Source organism: Cyprinodon variegatus, unplaced genomic scaffold, assembly GCF_000732505.1.
Source record: "Cyprinodon variegatus isolate N-32 unplaced genomic scaffold, C_variegatus-1.0 Scaffold39, whole genome shotgun sequence".
Classification (NCBI taxonomy): Eukaryota; Metazoa; Chordata; class Actinopteri; order Cyprinodontiformes; family Cyprinodontidae; genus Cyprinodon; species Cyprinodon variegatus.
This window is the reverse complement of record NW_015150492.1, coordinates 232,210-249,632: the sequence shown is the minus strand read 5'-3', so window position 1 is coordinate 249,632 and position 17,423 is coordinate 232,210. Positions and strand designations below refer to the sequence as shown.

General features: G+C 37.1%; 2 protein-coding genes across 2 annotated transcripts; both read left to right on the top strand.

The window, feature by feature from the left end:
* The first annotated feature begins 2,515 nt into the window (after positions 1-2,515).
* LOC107081678 (protein THEM6-like) lies at positions 2,516-6,236 on the top strand. The gene is made up of 3 exons (XM_015369869.1): positions 2,516-2,600; positions 3,080-3,584; positions 5,068-6,236. Exons 2-3 carry the CDS (start codon positions 3,084-3,086, stop codon positions 5,173-5,175), a joined length of 609 nt encoding a protein of 202 aa, XP_015225355.1. The 5' UTR covers positions 2,516-2,600; positions 3,080-3,083; the 3' UTR covers positions 5,176-6,236.
* A 4,998-nt stretch (positions 6,237-11,234) lies between these two features.
* LOC107081712 (E3 ubiquitin/ISG15 ligase TRIM25-like) lies at positions 11,235-16,901 on the top strand. Its single transcript, XM_015369912.1, has 7 exons — positions 11,235-11,917; positions 14,106-14,201; positions 14,379-14,612; positions 14,700-14,859; positions 14,952-15,053; positions 16,263-16,361; positions 16,566-16,901. Exons 1-7 carry the CDS (start codon positions 11,315-11,317, stop codon positions 16,631-16,633), a joined length of 1,362 nt encoding a protein of 453 aa, XP_015225398.1. The 5' UTR covers positions 11,235-11,314; the 3' UTR covers positions 16,634-16,901.
* Positions 16,902-17,423: the final 522 nt, after the last annotated feature.

Below are 17,423 nucleotides of genomic sequence, written 5' to 3'. Positions count from 1 at the left end.
CTTTTTTTAAAGCTTCTATAAAAATGTTAGCACTGAAAATTACTACTTAGGTTTTAACATCTAACAGTTTGGGAAATAAATATATCTTTTTGCTTTTATATAAAAAACAGAGAGTGAAAGATGATTGAATAGCTATTAGATAGTAAATTAGACAGACTTTCAGTAATAGATTTGAAGCATGGAGCTTAAAGCTGTTAATACAACAGAATGTGGATGACATAAAATGTTAACAGATATTTTCTTCTAGACTGGAGGTCTTCAATATGGGGGTCTGCGACCCCTAGTGAGTTCATGGTTGTACTGCGTGGGGGGTCCCAAAAGTTATTTTTTTTATATTCCCCCCTACAATTTTTTCCACTACTTGAAATGTCTTTAAATCCACATTAACATGAATTAACACACTGTAGTAAACACATAATTGGAGGCAGAAGATGTCTTTCAGTCATCAATGCACACATTCAGCAACACACAGCATCTCTTTTAAGCTGGGCACCGTTTCATTCATTTCAACACCTGTCCCAGCAATCAGAATCAGAAATACTTTAATAATCCCAGGGCCAAATTACTTTTCTTATTACCATACTCCATACAGTATGTAATAGAGTGTAGGATCAGTTTGATATAACACAATTTCATACCATATATATAATTAAGGGGTCCCTGCTCCATCTTGCCATCAGTTTGGGGGTCCTTAGCCTGGAAAACGTTGAAGACCCCTGTTATAGACCCAATAGCTTGTCAAGTTGGCTTTTAGTTTGATCCTTTTAGCTTATTTACCAACTTTAGTTTTCCTTTTAGAGCTGAATATTGCATTTATAGGGAGCCTCTGCTCTGTTCTAGTTTACTCATTAAATGGCTGATAATGAATTTTCATATCAGGTTCACCATAAAGTTTTATCATGTTCCAATACAATAGTTTTCTGTCAGTAGGTATATATGATAACAGCTTGGCCTTGTGATAACGCCATACCTTTCTAATAGATCCATTATGTGCACAGAGTATGGGTCATTTCCTTGTTTTATGTAATTTAGACGTTCAGACTCAAAGTCAACCCTGGAAAAGATGTCTGCTCTTACCCAACATTTAAGGATTTAGTTATGTTTTTATTGTCATACCAGCTCATTTTTACAGTTTTTGGAAGCAAAGTGTGGACTTGTATTAATATTTAAGAAAAGAAAGTAGTAGATTAATCTGGATTAATTGCTGTTTGAATTGAGCACTCGGTAACAGCTGCAGGAAAACTTGTTTGAGAGCCTAGTGGTGTTGCTCTGGATGCTCCTCATCTGAGAGGAGAAGCAGGAAGAGTCTGCAGGATGGGTGGCGTCCTTCATGATGAGGACCCTCCCCATGTGTAGAGGCCCAAGTTTCGAGTCAAGTCTGCTCCCTACAGTCCTCAGTCCATCACAGCAAAAAAAAAGCTCCTCAGGACTGAGCTCCTGAGTCCAGCTCTATGCAGATTACTGAGAAAGTAGAGATGCTGATGGACCCTCCAGGTGAGATTACTGGATGAATGCACACCCAGCTACCTGTAGCTGGAGACCACCTCCACAGCTGCACCTCTGAGGTACAGGGGACGAAGACAATCCTTGTCCCTTCTGAAATCCACCACCATCTTTTGCTATATGGAGAATTTTTTTTTTCATTCAAATATATGTAAGCATAATGTGTTTTTTTGACTATAAATGATATGTTTGTATTATGACCTATTGGTCTAGAAGTATTAATTCTACTCTAGTAAAGATTAATTAACATATGTTGAATGGAGTAGATGTAAAAAAAAAACTGTTCAGAACTACTTTAACACTCTAGAAAAAGTTAATGCATACACTTAGTAAAAATGTTACACCTGATTATAAAAAATCCTTTATAATATCTCTGACAAGACAGTTAAGTAATGTAAATATCCCATGAATGTTTTACAGAATAGCTGTTTATACAGTACCTTTACTATATTTCATGACAACACCGTGGAAGAGGATTAGGGCTGGAAGAAAAAAAAAAAACTTAACTGATTTTTAAATTTTATTTCAGTATAATATGAGAAAAAAGTCAGAATTTTGACTTTAATCTCAGAATTCTGACTTTTTTTCTCCAGACTTTTTCCCTCTGAGATTAAATTCAGAATTGTGAGATTAAAGTCAGAACTCTGACTTTTTTCTCTGAGATTTAATTCAGAATTCTTAGGAAAAAGTCCGAATTTTATGGGTTAAAGTCAAAATTATGAGATCAAAGTCAGAATTCTGAGAAAAAAGTTCAAATTCTGAGATTAAAGTCAGAATTCTGAGAAAAAAAAGTCAGAATTATGATTTTTTTCCCATATTAAACTGAAACAATTTTTTTTTAATCAGTTAGCTTTTTTTTTTTTCCAATGGCCCTAATCCTCTTCCGTACAACGCAAGTAAAAAAAAAAAATTAATAAAACGGAAGAAAAAGCTGAGAAACCAAAAAGCGTCAATATGCAAAACGACCCTGCAACCATGTCAACAAATTACCCAATGAAGCTCTGTTACGTCACACACCCGGAAGTCATGTCCATTGAACCTACCGGCTTCTTGAAGTTGTATTCCGTCCTATGGTAGCGCCTTCTGTGGGACGGACGGTGAGTTTTACGTTCGTGGAAATATGCTTCTGTTACATGTTTGGACGTCGCCTTTGCTATGGGACGGTTTGCTGGAAAGGGGGGACTTTCACGTCAGACTGCGGTGCTTGTGTCTGCTTAGGCCAGCAGCCTCTGACTGCTAACAGCTAAGCTAAAAGATTTGTCTTCCACAGCAGGTTTATTGGAAAGGAGCTCCGCTCACTTCCCACTCGTGTCAGGGTTGCAGTGCGTGGCTGTGGAGCTATAGGACCCAAGTGTTTTAGCTCTAGAAAGCTGAGATACTAATTACCTGTGTATATGGATTTATCATGTTAAATAACAAATTGTGTTAATGCCTCTAGAATCTAAAGCTGCATATTACTGAAAATCTTTTAAAGCAACCCGGTTTATACAAGACATTATGTAATAACAATTGAATGCATTAATATCTGTCGCATCATTTTTAATTCTTTTGATCTATATGTGTATTTGTGTTGCAGAGAGATGTTGCTGCTGGTGCTGAGTGCCCTCCTCCTACTCTTCTGCAACCTGGACGTGTGGTACTTCCTGCGGGGGGCCCAGGTCTTTGTAGAAGCATGGTTCCTGCCCAGAATAGAAGACATACTAGCTGAACAAAGCATTGACGGCATGGTTCTTCCCAATGATTTAGACTACCTCGGCCACATGAACAACTCTCGCTATCTAAGGGAGTGTGACTTTGCCCGCTTCCACCACTACATGAGAAACGGGCTGTTCATGGCCTCACGCAAACTGGGGGTCAGATTGGTAGTAGGGGCCTCCACCATTCGTTACAGACGCTCTTTGGCCTTCAGAGAGGCTTTCCAGATTCGTACCAAAGTGTTAGGCTGGGATGAGAAGGCCTTCTATCTAGAGCAGCGCTTTGTGTCCAAGAGAGATAGTTTTGTTTCTGCAGTCATGCTTTGTAGGCAGAATGTGGTGGGCATCAGCCCAGAAAGCATCATTGAGTTCATCTACAAGAAGAAGGTGAGGGTTTTTTATTTTTAATTTGCATTTTTGATCATTATATTAGATCAGGTTTGTTTGTTTTTTTCTGGAAAAATCCAATTTTAATTGAATCACGGTGCCTTGATGAAAGCAAAACACATAAAATAAGCTCCTACATCTAAAAAAAAAAAAATTCCTGTTGAAGGTCATTTTGATTAGCCTCGTGAGACCATCCTGATCTCGCAAGCTTTCAAGGTTTCACTCGCAGATCAGTCTGGAGACTCTCCGTTAAAGAAAATTTGGAGCCGTTTACCAAACGAACGTCCAATCAGTGTTGGCTTTGAGTCGGGTTGAGGTGTGACGCAACGAGAAGCGCGACAGTTCAATCTAAAGAACATGGCGGCTTCAGCCGATGAAACTAGCGTTAGCGTGGCTATCGAGCGAGTTTTATCGGAATTACAGAGTATTTCTTCACTGAAAGAAGAGCAAAACACTGCTCTGGAGGCTTTCCTCAGAGGAAAAGATGTTTTTGCTCTTCTCCCGACTGGTTTCGGCAAGAGTAGCCTGGCTTTTAGTACATCATATGCTTTGTTGATCTGGTTGGTTTATTTGGCCCGTCTATCACCAACATAGGCCAATCAGCTAACCAGTATTTTCGCCCATTCCCAAAATTTCTTCAACGGAAGGTTTCCAGATGGATTTGCTCCGCATATCCATCTGGCGGAGTCAGGTTTCATTTTGATATACTTGGGTCACAACTAACTAAAACCCATAATTTTACACAAGGAAAATGTATACTCTGCAGTGCATATGCACTATACTTAGAAATTAAGTATGTTGAAGTAAATTCATATTAAGTGCTTTAAGACCAAATTAAGCCTTTTGTTTTTTTTTTTGACTAACTTACTTAAATTACCAATCCAATTCGGCAGACATTTGATTTTATAACCACAAAACTGAGTAAACCAAAAAGTTTAAGCATACTGCAATGTGTGCGGTCATATAAGTAGAGTTTTCAGTTTTAATTAACAAAATAAAAGAATCAGATTTTTTCCAAGAATTGATTTAAGATCATAATCTTTTGATCGAATTGTACGTGTTGAATTGAAAAATCTGTAAAGATAAAAGCTTTAAATGATGGGATATGAGAGTGGGGGAACTACAGTGTAAGATCTTACTCTTAATTGGTTGAATTAGGGTCTCTGCTTCACATTTATGGAATAATTTCCTGATTTACAAGAAAGCTTCTCAGAAAAATTTTAATGTGTTAATATATATTTTTTTTTATTATTGTGTACCTAAGAATAATCATCACTTTCTTTAGGGCTTTATTTTTCTAATGTGAATATGTTTATTGCTCTTTTGCTGTACTTTTGGGAACTCTGCTTTAAAGTGCCATGTAAACAATCCCTACTCTGACAGCATTGGGAGATGTCGGATAATTATTTGGTTTAGATTTAAAGGCTCAGAATCTGCATTTCAGTTTTTCCTACAATGTATTTAACGTTGTGTTTATTTGCAGATTGAGTGTCCACAGTTTCCAGAGGAACTCAAACACTGGATCAGCTTTATTTCAGCCAGCAGTCAGGCACTGAGAGCAGAGAGTGGCCTTGAGGACAAGAACAAATGAAGACGCACCAAGATTCTTTGGTATCATGAGTGGAGACGCATATCTCTGCATTGCACACACTCAGACCTACCCACACCTTTTAGAGGGTTTTAGTCGACTTCTAATACTTGATGTTTTCTGATTTGGGGCCAGTCATACTCGCTGTTTATTTATATTTGGTGTGTTTGGTGTGAAAAAAAATATTTACTTCAGTTAAATATGTATAAAACAAAAAATTGGAAGTGTTTGAAATGTTCAGTTTTAAAGAGAGGGACTCCAGAACAAAGCTTTAGTCCTGTGACTACCAATTAGTTTACAGTGAGTAGGCAGGTATCAGACATTTTTATTTAAAAAACGTCATTGAATTTCACAGTAGCATGTAGCGTAAACATCAAAAATCCACTGGCATAACTGCATGTTTCAAAACAGTAAAAATATTTTTCAAGCCTGTTCCTTATAGTTTAGAACCAGAGAGAATAACTTGGAATGAAAACCCCAAATCATGTTAAGGGAATACTTGAATGGATATATTAAGCATGATAAAGTTTAACCATATGACCAGTATTTTTTAAACGGGTTAATCCCTGTTAACAATCTGAAAGGGAATACTGTATTTTAAAAAGTACTAAATATATGTTTATCTGCACTTTATTTTTCCAGATTAGGAAAAAACAGCTATTTAAAAATAGAAAACTTGGTTGGATCTGCATGTGATTTTACAGAGAATGTTGTCTTGATTGGCAGGTATTATAAAGCAAAGGCTAACATGAGGTTGCTGGCAACTTTTCAAAACCTGCAACACAAGAAAGATGGAGGGCTTGAGGGCTCTTATAGAAAAAATATTTGAAATGTCCAAAGTTGGCACTTATGCATCAGAGCTTCCTTTTTGTGACCAAATCAATATTGTCCTCTAGAGATTTTAGATTTTTTTTAAATGTATGCCCAATCTTTTATGTATTTATGCTCTCAATACAAAGTTTAAAGAAATCCTGGTAAAAACCTTGAAGTTTGAAGATATTAATTGAATGTTTATTCCATTTACTGTTCTTTGATTTGTGGACATAGATTTATTTATCAAACATTATTTATGTTTGTTGATTATCTTAATGCATTTTAAAATAAAAATGCACTGAACATTGTTCTCTGTGTCTTTTCTTGCACAGTTAAGTACACATTAATTATTTTAGTTTTGTCTTTCTTATTACTGATCTGCTTCCCTGTCACTGCTGAAAAGCTTGTCCACAGCATAATAGAGCCACTGGCATGGATGGTATTTTTGGATACAGTGCCAGTTTTCAAATGTATAAAGCAATTTTCAAGAAGGCCAACAATGTAAAGTTTAATCCAAATTTGGACCAAAACATCTTCCAGAGGCTTGTTGCTTCCTCTATTGTAGATACATATTAGTGCCAAACTATAAACATGACTTCGATCCTTCCTTCAACAATGGCATCGATCTTCATGTAGGCAAAGTTTAAATAATAATGAATATGCTCACAAGAGTGCTAGAATGTTAGGCTAGCTCTTTTAACAAAGAACTTTGTTTTTTAGTTGAAAAAAAACTACTTTATTTTGGCTAAAAGTAAATGTTTTGTTATGTTACATCTTTTAAGGGAGTACATATAAAACTGTATGACAAATTGCCCTTTTAATAGCAGGGATGTGTACTGATGATGCCAGGTAACATTTCTAAAAGCTCTTAATGCATTTAAATTCAAAAGGAATACATAGTAAGAAATGTTTGATGGTATCTAATGGTGGTGATGAAACCAAAATTGTGAAAAGTGCCTATTTTGTTACAGAAATATATATTTCAGATTGTGGAATTTAACTTTTAAAAAAATTTTTTTTATTAAAAGTTGTTTAATCCAAATTCTAAAGAATCTGTGATTGATAACAATAAAAGGTTAATTTGTATTTATTGTCTTATTTGATTTGCAGAACTGTTTTTCCTTAATCAGTATTTGTAGAGCTAAAATCATCATATGGTATTTTTTTTATGATTTCTCAAATGTATTTCTACTCAAACTTTAATGCTTATTTGATTTGGAAAACTTGCTTTCAGTAACTCCTGTTGGCTTTCACACTGACACATAGTCACAGGTGTCCATACTATTACAGCTATAGCTGTTAGTTTACTGCCACAGCTACCCTTCTTGGTTATCTCATTGTAAAGCAGGTTGAAAGGTTGTCTAGTCAATGTGTTACGAGCACTAAAAGTCCCTTTATGAAATCGATCCTTTGTTTCAGCAAATAAACTGTCTGAGATGTGAAACATTGACTCATTGTCAAGAACATTTCTAAATTGCAGAGGCTTTCAATAGTACTAAAAAAAAAGTTATTTGACACATGTTTTGCTCTTCTTTATAAATGATCTGGAAGTACAGCACATTTCTGCTGCGCCCCCAAAACTTTTTCGACCCTTAGATAAAAACCAGTGCAGCCAACTGCTCTTAGTAGTCACCTACCCATTAAATTAAGTTCCCCTGTATGTTTTTGTTTTCATAACATAAATCCAACAGTCCTGTGATGCTCTCCGAGGTTTGTTAAAGAACATTAGGGTACAAATAGCAGGAAGGTCAGTGATGACGCAGTGAAACGCAACATTTGTTTATAAATGGTTTATAAACAAATGTGGCCTAGTGGTTAGGGCATTGCGCTTGGAATCCTGAGGTTCTGAGTTCGAGCCCCACTCCCCCGGAATTAAACTCTGGGTCCCTGAGCATGATCCTGACCCCCACAGTGCTCCCCAAGGGAATGGGTTAAATGCAGAGTGTTCATTTCATTGCCCTGTACTTGTGACAGTGTAATGACAATAAAAGCTGGAAAAAAAGAATATGTTTAAAGTATCTTTAATACAAAGCTGAGGTCTGAGTATAATAACAATGAAGCTAGAGTTGTTGTTATACCATTTAAAATTGGCTGAGGTTATTGCAGATGCATTGTCTTCATAAGATATTGTAGACTATGTAGAATAGGTAGTTGGTGTACCGTAAGCTAAATGAACATGGCACTGGATAGCAGGTAAATAACAGAAAAAAGAGAAACCCTAACCGTATAGTTCATCAATGGTAGGCCTATCAATATTACGGGTCATATTGCTTCATTTATTGAAATAAAAAATAAAAATATTCTATGGTCTGTTAAAGACCAGTGGAGGTGTTTGTCACCTAAGTGTAATTTTACAGTGTGGTATGCAGAAGTTGTTCATGTTGGCCATCTTGTTCCTCCTCTATTACTAAGTGCTCTTTTTAAAAAATATAAATTTACTTCATCATTTAATCTAATATTTTTAGACAAAGGACACAGTGTAGCAGTGACCAAAGGTATTACCAGGTTTAGGAGAATATGCAAAAACAAAAAACAGAAAAAAAAAACACGACCCTGTAGCCCAGGTTAGCTGGAAGCATGCAGGCAGGGAAGGTTTAAAAAGGAGGTCCTCAGGAATGTAGTTCAACTTGTAGTTTCCTGATTTTATCACTTTTCGTGAAAGTGTTGAGGATTATATGGGAAACATTTTGAGCAGGCGCAAAATGTCAGTAAATATTGTTCTAAATGTATTCTTTGTAGATTTTAAATAGGTCAATATACCCTTCAATGGGCTAATTGCCCTATGAAGATTGTACCAATAATCTCATATGGTAGGATAACTGATTTTTTTGGCTAAGCTCTGTGATTGGCTTGAAGCTGAACCCTATACACTGTCTTCACCTTTCTGAGGAGCCTGATCAGTGGGAGATTGCTCTTCCCCAAATGCAGGACCAATAGATTGCTGAACTCCTTTGTTCCCCAAGCCATCAAGCAGTACAACTCCTCACTTGGGGGAAGGAGGAGGTGATATGAAGAGGGACAAGGGTCAGCACCCCCTTCCTTGGACATCTTATGCAAAACATTACCTTGTCACTTCTGTGCAATATATTTTTCACTCTCACTGTGCAAAAACACATGCTGACTACTGTATAGCCTGTGTAATTGTTTACCTATTTTACAAGGTCAGTATATTTCTGCACTGCAAGTGCAATAATCACAGTCAGCTACTGTGTAGTCTTTCATTATCTCTGTGCTGTTTTTTTATATTTTTAAATTTAAGGGAAACATATTGCAGGACATTAAAACTTTTTCCTTTTTTCTATGCTACCATATCCACTCTTTTTATATTGTCATCTTTAATGGCATCTTGCTTCAACTCTTTGTAATCTATAAAAGCTATTGGGACCAGAATTTCCCTGAAGGAGCAATCCCAGGGGATAAATAAAGTTGATTCCAAGTCTTATATAATCTTTAAATTGGTAAAATGAATAAGGTCACCTAATTAAATCTTTGATTATTCATGAAAAAAGTTATGTCCAACAGATATAGGCAGTTTTTGCTCTTTTGGCCAAAATTTTAAAAACATACAGGTCCTTCTCAAAATATTAGCATATTGTGATCAAGTTCATTATTTACTATAATGTAATTAGAAAACTTGAACATTCATATATTTTAGATTTGTTTGCACACTAACTGAAATATTTCAGGTCTTTTATTGTCTTAATAATAATGATTTTGAGCAATGGCGTAACGACACAACAATAGGCCCCTAAGCTACATTATCTGGGTGGGCCCCATATGAAGTACAACACCCCCCCAACCCCCCATCTTCCCTTTTGGAAAAATGTTTCCGTTCTTCCAGCAGCTCTTCTTTTCTTCTCTTTTCTGGAATCCGCTTCAGTACCTCTTTTTGATATCCATCGTCGCTAACACTTTGTACTTAACGGCTATGGTTTCAATCTATGCTCAGGATTACCCATAATTCCAAGTTGTAGTGTACAAAATAAAATACTCAAATACATCGGAGGTCTTCAACAGGGGGTCCGCGACCCCTAGGGGGTCCGTGGAGGTTCTGCACGGGGGTCGAGAAAGTTTTGCTTGATTAGACTTTTTTTTTTCCCACTAATTGAAATGTCTTTAATTACACACTAACATGAATTCAACACACTGTAGTAAAATATAAATGGAGGCAGAAGATGTCTTTCAGTCATCAATGCACACATTCAGCGACACACAGGAGCTCTTTCAATCTGGGCACCGTTTCATTCACAACACCTGTCCCATCAATCAGGAATCCGAATCAGAAATACTTTAATAATCCCAGGGTGAAATTTCTTTCGTTGCATTACTTCATCTGTAATAGAGTGACTATAGGACTATTTTGATATAACACAATTTCATTGATATATTATATAAAATTAGGGGGGTCACCGCTCCATTTCACCATCAGTTTGGGGGTCCTTGGCCTGGAAAACGTTGAAGACCCCTGAAATACATCATTCTTTTAAGATCTGTATTGTGGTTTGAAACATATACACTCATATAATATTATATGAGTGTATTTTTACCAACCGTCTATTGAACTATACATAGTTATTAACACAGTAATTAAAAATACCTGCTTTGCTATTGGGGTCACCATAATATAGAAATCTGTCGTGTGTTAGGGCAGAGGTCTTCAACGTTTTCCAGGCCAAGGACCCCCAAACAGTTGCTGAGATGGAGCAGGGACCCCCTAATTATATATACTGTATGAAATTGTGATATATCAAACTGGTCCTATAGTCACTCTATTATGGATTAATGTAAAGAAAGTAATTTCGCCCTTATTAAAGTATTACTGATTCGGATTCCTGATTGATGGGACAGGTGTTGTGAATGAAATGGTGCCCAGCTTGAAAGAGCTCCTGTGTGTCGCTGAATGTGTGCATTGATGACTGAAAGACATCTTCTGCCTCCATTTATCTGGTTACTACAGTCTGCTGAATTCATGTTAATGTGTATTTAAAGACATTTCAATTAGTGGAAAAAAATGCAGGGGGGTAATATACAAAAAAAAAGTAATCAACCAAAACTTTCCTGACCCCAATGTAGTACCTCTGTGGACCCCCTGTTGAAGACCGCCGATAGGGTATAAATAAGGTCTGGTCAGTCGTTCTTGTATAAGGTGGGCTTAATGGAAACTTTTCGCACTATTATGCCCTGTCTCTTTAAATTAAATGTCCGCTCTACTTCCGGTGTCGTAGATAGGCCCCTCCTCCATTCTCTCGCTTTCCTGTAAACAAAGCTGTAGCTGTAGGAAGCCTGTTTATCCTGCTATATTATCAGATTTTCTCCGTTGGTTTTAAACATGGCTCAGGGTGGAGTGGTTCTGGACAAAGACCAGTTTAATTGTTCTATATGTCTGGATGTCCTCAAACAGCCGGTGACCATCCCCTGCGGTCACAGCTACTGCTCAGACTGCATCCAGAACTACTGGGACCAGGACGACTTCCTCGGTATCTTCGTCTGCCCGCAATGCCGACAGAGCTTTAGCCCGAGGCCCGTGCTGGCCAGGAGCACCATGCTGGCCGACGTGGTGGAGAAATTCAAGGAAACCGCTCTCCAGGATGCCCCGGCGGTACCGACGGATAACCGATGTCCAGCCGAAGCGGACGACGTGGAGTGCGACGTCTGCAGCGGGAGGAAAAACAAGGCTGTCAGGTCCTGCCTGGTGTGTCTGGCCTCCTACTGCGATGTCCACCTCCAGCCTCACTACCAATCCACCGCCTTCAAGAAGCATAAGCTGGTTCCTGCCTCCAAGCGTCTCCAGGAGACCATCTGTCCCCAGCATGACAAGCTGCTGGAGGTTTACTGCCGCACTGACAGCTGCTGCATCTGCTACCTGTGTCTGACAGACCGTCACAAGGGGCACGACACGGTGCTGGTGGAGTCAGAAATACAACACATGCAGGTAAGTCATTCCGTAGAATAAGCAAAGAAGAAATGCCAGGAAATCAAATGTTTCACTAGTCATGATGAATTTAAGGTTTTATTCCTTAATTAGAGATGAATCAGTCTGTCAGACAGTGTTTGGGCCTGTTTTTCTCGATTGGATCTTAGTGGAGATCAGAAGGTTAATTCCTCTAAAATCAAAATTGACAAGTAAATCAAACATATTATGTGTAATCCATCACAATCTTTGGGATTCCAAACTATGATAGGTTTTTTTTTTTTTTATATTATGCATTTTTCTATGACTCTCTAAAATATCTAAACATGAAACTAAATTTTTTTTATATTTTTTTGCCTTAATGCCATAATGACTCATCAGCAAACTTCTTACACCTTTCATGTATCACATATATTCTTTACAATTCAAACTTTATCTAAACAAATATTGAAAATATATCGCTTTAAAAATGCTTTTTTAAATCAGACATCAGCATTCCATATTCATAGTTTAAACCTGCTATTAGTTATATTGAATCAGATTAACCTAAAAATAAAGTTGCACTGTCTGTTAGGACTTTATAAACATTTGCACATTGAATGGGAATTTGTAGAGCATCAGTATAATAACAAAGAAGTTCACATGAAGATCACTTTATCCATTTATTGACATGGTGGTGATGGTGCGATGCTCTTCAGTTGCAACTGAAGGTTCTAAGAAGACCTAATGAGATTTAAAGAGGTTTCAAATACCGCTTCAGCCCTTCTAGTATCTGCTAAAAAGATTAAACTGAAATAATTTTTCTTCATCACAATAGGGTTAATATCAACAAAAGAGTCTCTTGAGTGGATGGACGTAAAACACTGAAAAATGATAGAAAAAGGACAAAGGTCTCTCTGTAAAGAGATGTCCTCAGTTTTGGAAGATAAAGAGAACTTCTGGTGGTTGTTCAATGTCAAGCTGAGTAGTGGGATACTGACAGAGACCTACCAAAGTTGATTTAATGCTGCATTTTAGGGACATAGACAAAGGATTAGTTTAAAATTTCTTTAAAAATATCTTTCCTTCAAACAGATTAACTTCTGTTTAAGTTGAGCTGGACAGAATACATGTTACAATAGAGATGGTCTAATTATTAATAGATGTGTGTCTTTGCAAAGAGCCACTGTAGCCTTAAAAAAAAAAAAAAAAAAAAAAAAAAAAAAAAATCAGAATTGACAGCTAAGAACTCCACAGAAAACCGCCAGAGACGGCCTGAGCATTCATCTAATTACGCAATACCAGTATGCTCTTATTTTGGCATCAGGGTGAGGACCAGATGTCAACATCAAAGTAAGGACATTTTGCTGGTTAAGGACTAAAGTGTAGTTTAGGGTGAGATATGCACTGGTAATGATTGGATTTAAGGTTATTGTCAGTGCAAGGGTATAGAAAAGAACGGAAAAACACTTCAAATCAATAAGGGTCAACACATGGTCCTCGCTGCATACAGCAAAAGGAATGAGTGATTACTCCTTAATCTGGAGTGCATCATTTAGTTGTTACTTGAGTACAACTCAAAGTTCAACCTAACATTGTTGTCTATCTATCTATTGCTTTGATGGGGTCGTGTTTAGGTTGATTTTAGTCAGTGGTGAGTCAAAGATGCTGCAGATTCTGTTAAGCTTAAAATGTTCTAGCCCTTTGTACTAAACAAGTTAATTTCCTCCTCTATCGAGGGGGGATTAACAATCTTTTTGACCATCCTGTTTCCTTAAAGGCTTTGTTTTACAGCCCCATATTTGTTTTTTGTAATCAGGTGATGGACAATGCTGGGGTTGAATAGTCCATCTTACTCTGAATAAAATGACACAGTAGTTCACCAGGAATGTTGGGGTAAAACTTAAGAGAAATCTCCACTGAAGAACAAAACCTTGATCTCCATGTTTTCCATGTCTGCTAATATTCTGACATAAATATTGTTGCAGGAATGTTGTTCTTCTATGTTAAAAATCTGCCTTTAGTGGTGTTTTTTGGCCTTTATTTTGGTGGTCAGTTGGTTTTATACAAACGCTGCATTTAAACAGGGATTTTTTTATGTTTTTGACCTTTTGTTGGTTTTACAGCAGCTTATCATTGGAAAATCTATGCACCTTCTATAAAGTGAGAGATCTGTTTTGTAAACAGGACTTATAATTCTAACATTTCCCCTCATGTTTATTTCTTTTAGACGCAGCTTGCAGACATGAGACAGAATTCACAGCTGAAGATTCAGCAAAGAGAAAAAGAGGCACAAGACCTAAGAACAGCAATTTTCTCTCTCGGTGTAAGTGCTGATACAGTTTCTTTCTGTTAAGTCCTTAGTAAGAAAATGTCTGAACACTCAAAGTAAAACATATAACCTGCTCTTTATGTAAATATCAGCTGCTGCATCAATATATCCTCATATAGCAGCAGTTTATTTTCCTCAATAATACCTGCCTTCCCACCTGTCTCCCTCTAGCGTTTGGCTCGGGCTGCAGCAGAGGAAAGTGACAACATCTTTACGGATCTAATTCGTCTGATAGAGCTGAAGCGTTTTGAAGTGAGGGAACTAATCAAAGTCCAGGAAAAGACGGCCGCCGGTGAAGCCGAGCAGCTGCTAGAGAAGATCCAGAAGGAAATCGATGAACTGAGGAAGAACGAGGCCGAACTGGACCTGCTGTCTCACACCGAGGACCCCGTCCAGTTCCTCCAGGTGACGCTTCTCACACTTTTTGCTTCTTACTACAGTGACTCAGCAGCACTCATTCTAACACCATCTCCTCTGCGGATGTGTGTTCAGAGATGCCATTCCGTTCATGCTCCGCCTGCGCTGTCAGCTCCTCCTTTGCTCAACGCCAACCCCAGCCTCTCCTTCGACCCGGTGATGACAGCTGTGTCTGACTTCAAGGGATTGCTGCACGAAGTGTGCCAGGGAGGGTTTGTCAGCATCTATGAGAAAGGTTAAAACACTTCAGGAGGGATTTTCAGGTGACATATTCCATCAACTCTTTCTGATCTAATGTTTCTCTCTCTTTCTTTTTTTTTTTTATAGTAAAGGATGTTAAAATCGTGATGCCTCAAATTCCTGAGATTCAGAGTGAATTTCCTTTCACTAATGAGGCTCGACCACCTGTAGGCACGGCGGCGCCACAAGGTGAGCCTGTTTAGATGCATATAGAGCTTGTTCATATCTAATGTCTGTCTACAATCAAAACATTTGAAACAAATAAGGCTGATAAAGGACCCAGGTTTATCTTTCCATCACATACAGTGAGGGCAATTGTAAAAAAGAATAAAGAATGACCAATAAAGAACCTCATCTTCAATAAAAGAGGCGTTTATTTCCAAAACTGTTTGTTTTTTTTTTTAAACCAGAGGGGTAATAAATGTGGAGAGTGCTATAAGCATGTTTTAGCCTAGTTTTCAGTTTAATTCTACAATTTAAAATCATTTGGACTAATGTGATGGATTTACATTAAACCTTTTCTGATCTAAATTCAGCCTAAGACCAGCGAAAACATACCATAGAAAATGATCAGTTGAAAACAATTTGCTGCCACCTAGTGGAGTAAATTATGCTATTTCATGTCTAATAAACATAAATTCATAAATATTTTAGCTCCTATCTACAATTTAATAATGTTTACTTGAACGTGTGCTTGAAAGAAAATACAAAAGCAGTTTTTTCCCCTCAAACTTTCAAATCTGTTTGTACAAAGACAATGTAAATAAACAAAGTAGATCATTACAAACTGATTTTCTGTAAATAACTGGATCATTTTGATTTTTTTTAGACATAGAAGATTAAACTTCTTTTGTTTATATAGCTTACATCAGCATTATTTTCATATAGTATAATATTAATACAAAAGCTTTTTGATTGCTTTTCACAAACCTGTTAACATTAAAACACATGGAGCTAACTTTTCTTAAAACACGAGTTTAACTTCTATTCTAAAAGAAAAAAGTGTTTTTATAGAGCTAATTTTGAAATCACTGATTATTTTAAGGGAATATTTTTATGAAAATTGTGCTTATTAAGGGATGAGGAGCAAAGCTTTGACTAATTTTTAAGTATTAAGATTTTTTTTTTAGTGCCCTAATTTAGACGTTTTCCTACAGAGCCGGTTTATGCGTTGAATGTCTCTGTTTGTTAAGTTACAATCATTCGCCTTTCTGTAATTTGACATGTTTCTGTTGTTCTAATAAATAAAAAATGTTCCCATCCGAACCTCCTTTCCCTTTCGGCAGAAACCTCTCTCTCAGCATGTTTGTTTACAGCACAGTTTGCTGAATCTGCATGTGATTCGTGATGTTTGAACTTGGGAGACTCAGCAGTAACTTTGTGTTTTTGTTCTGGTAGCGGCACCTCCTCTCGGTCTGGACCAGCCGGCCGTTAGTCCTCTGAACCCGTTCCTGTCTCCAGCATCTGCTGGGGCCACATTTGCCTTCTCACCATTCGGTAACTACAGACACCACACCAGATCCCAATTAAAAAGTTTCACGGGGAAATTTTAGCCAACTTTACACCCAAATACTTTCTTCTCTTTTTAACTTCTTTATATTTAAGATCAGTTACTCTCTTGCAGTAAACTGATCTGATTTCATCATTTGCGCTGCTGTTTGTTCGCTGATTTTTTAATGTTGATCTTTTGTTTTTGCTCAGGTTCTAAACTGTCTACGGTATCCAGACCAAAACACTTGCAGCGGCGTCCTACCTCAAGAAGAAGATAAATCCTTCTAGACATCAGACTGGATGATATGCATGCATCCACACAACCTGAATATAATTTCTTTTCTATGATCTCACCGTAAAGATCAAGAATGGGCATTTTTCCAGTGATTTCATATGTTGACATTAGTCTCTTGGCTTTAATATCTGCTACATATTTTAGTACGGTATTTATTTACAGATGCAGCAACAATGCATTAAAATTACTCAGAAGCAGCTAGAAGCATGAAAAAACTTACTGTATTGTATTCCAGTGTTACTAAGAGAATTACCATGATGTGTTTTAGACTTTATGCTTTTATGTTTTTTTTTTTTTTATTTTTTTTTATCTTTAACTCACGCTTCATCTGCAGCTATTTTGTTTTGGAGACTCATTTGTAACACATTAAAAAAACATCCCCTGCCTATTTAATTAATAAAATCAATCCATGTATTGTATTTTTTTAGAGAGAAATAAATCACATGTTGATTTACAATAAAACAAGCAAAAAAGAAGCAAACAAAATGAGTTAAGGGAAGAAAACAGAATAAAGTACAGTGTATTAAAGGAAATATTACAGCTATGTATTGGAATAAACACTTGTCTATTGGAAGAAGGGTTGTCAATGCAGTAAATAGACGGAGGAAGTGAGATCCACAGTCTTGCTGCTAACTTACTGTAAAGACTGATGGCCAAAGTTGGAGGAATGAGTGAGAGAGAGAGAGACCAACAGCAACTGTTAAGAAAATGCACTCAGTCCAACTGACACATCAATCTCTCTCAAATCTACTGAGGAGCATTTCCATTAAAGG

Coding starts and splice junctions, on each gene's coding strand:
- LOC107081678 (XM_015369869.1), top strand. CDS start 3,084: ATGTTGCTGCTGGTGCTGAGTGCCCTCCTCCTACTCTTCTGCAACCTG. Junction 3,585..5,067: donor AGTTCATCTACAAGAAGAAG/GTGAGGGTTTTT, acceptor GTTTATTTGCAG/ATTGAGTGTCCACAGTTTCC.
- LOC107081712 (XM_015369912.1), top strand. CDS start 11,315: ATGGCTCAGGGTGGAGTGGTTCTGGACAAAGACCAGTTTAATTGTTCT. Junction 14,613..14,699: donor ACCCCGTCCAGTTCCTCCAG/GTGACGCTTCTC, acceptor ATGTGTGTTCAG/AGATGCCATTCCGTTCATGC. Junction 15,054..16,262: donor AGGCACGGCGGCGCCACAAG/GTGAGCCTGTTT, acceptor TTGTTCTGGTAG/CGGCACCTCCTCTCGGTCTG.